The 652-nt window shown below is 44.0% G+C and overlaps 1 pseudogene across 1 annotated transcript in view; it reads left to right on the top strand.

Annotated features, from left to right (window-relative positions):
• Nucleotides 1–147: 147 nt before the first annotated feature.
• TEOVI_000761100:pseudogene overlaps nt 148–652 on the top strand; it is a 757-nt pseudogene continuing 252 nt past the window's right edge. The window contains exon 1 of the mRNA in view: nt 148–652. This exon is cut by the window's right edge and continues 50 nt beyond it. Coding sequence covers nt 148–652 — 505 coding nt within the window.

The following is a 652-nucleotide window of genomic DNA, read 5'->3' as shown; positions in this document are numbered from 1 at the left end:
TGTAGTGTTTTCAACTCAATGCACTATTTTTAAAAGCATACTGCTGTGAATGATGTTTTAATGTGAGGGCTTGTGTTGTATGAATGAAAATATTCCAATGGTGTTTTTTTTTTAAAAATGTGACTTTGGTTTTCAGGAAGTTTGGAAATGAATAACCTGAAAGTGTTGCTTGTGTTAATTGAACTGTCGGTATTATTTGGAAGAGGAAATGTGGTCCAATATCCAATGGGAGAAGTGGACCCACCATTGGGACCGCCTCCCTGTCCTGATGTCAAAACTATGCAGGAGGATAAAGGGCCCGCGGGCATCGCCGATTTGTGTAAATATGTCCGGACAAACTGTCGATTCCATGCGGCCCAACAAGTCAGTAATGAGCGGAGTCCCTTCTGTATAATAGAAATTCCGTATCCGGGAGATCACCGAAACTACACTTGTGACATCGGTGCATTGACGCAAGCTTTTCCCGGTGGAGGAGGGAACGTAAATCCGCACGGTGTCGGACACGCCAATGCAAACTGGGGTGTGGATGTGTGTAAACCCGCAACCAATGAAAAACAAAAGAGTACAACAAATGGTGCTGGAGGGGGAAGAAGTGACAGTAAAAACGATAAAGCGGAAAGTGGTAAAGTTCAAAGCGGATCTGGTGGGAAAG

This window comes from Trypanosoma equiperdum (assembly GCF_001457755.1).
Source record: "Trypanosoma equiperdum strain OVI genome assembly, contig: ctg_1341, whole genome shotgun sequence".
NCBI classification, from domain to species: Eukaryota; Euglenozoa; class Kinetoplastea; order Trypanosomatida; family Trypanosomatidae; genus Trypanosoma; species Trypanosoma equiperdum.
This window is presented reverse-complemented; position numbering and strand designations above follow the sequence as displayed.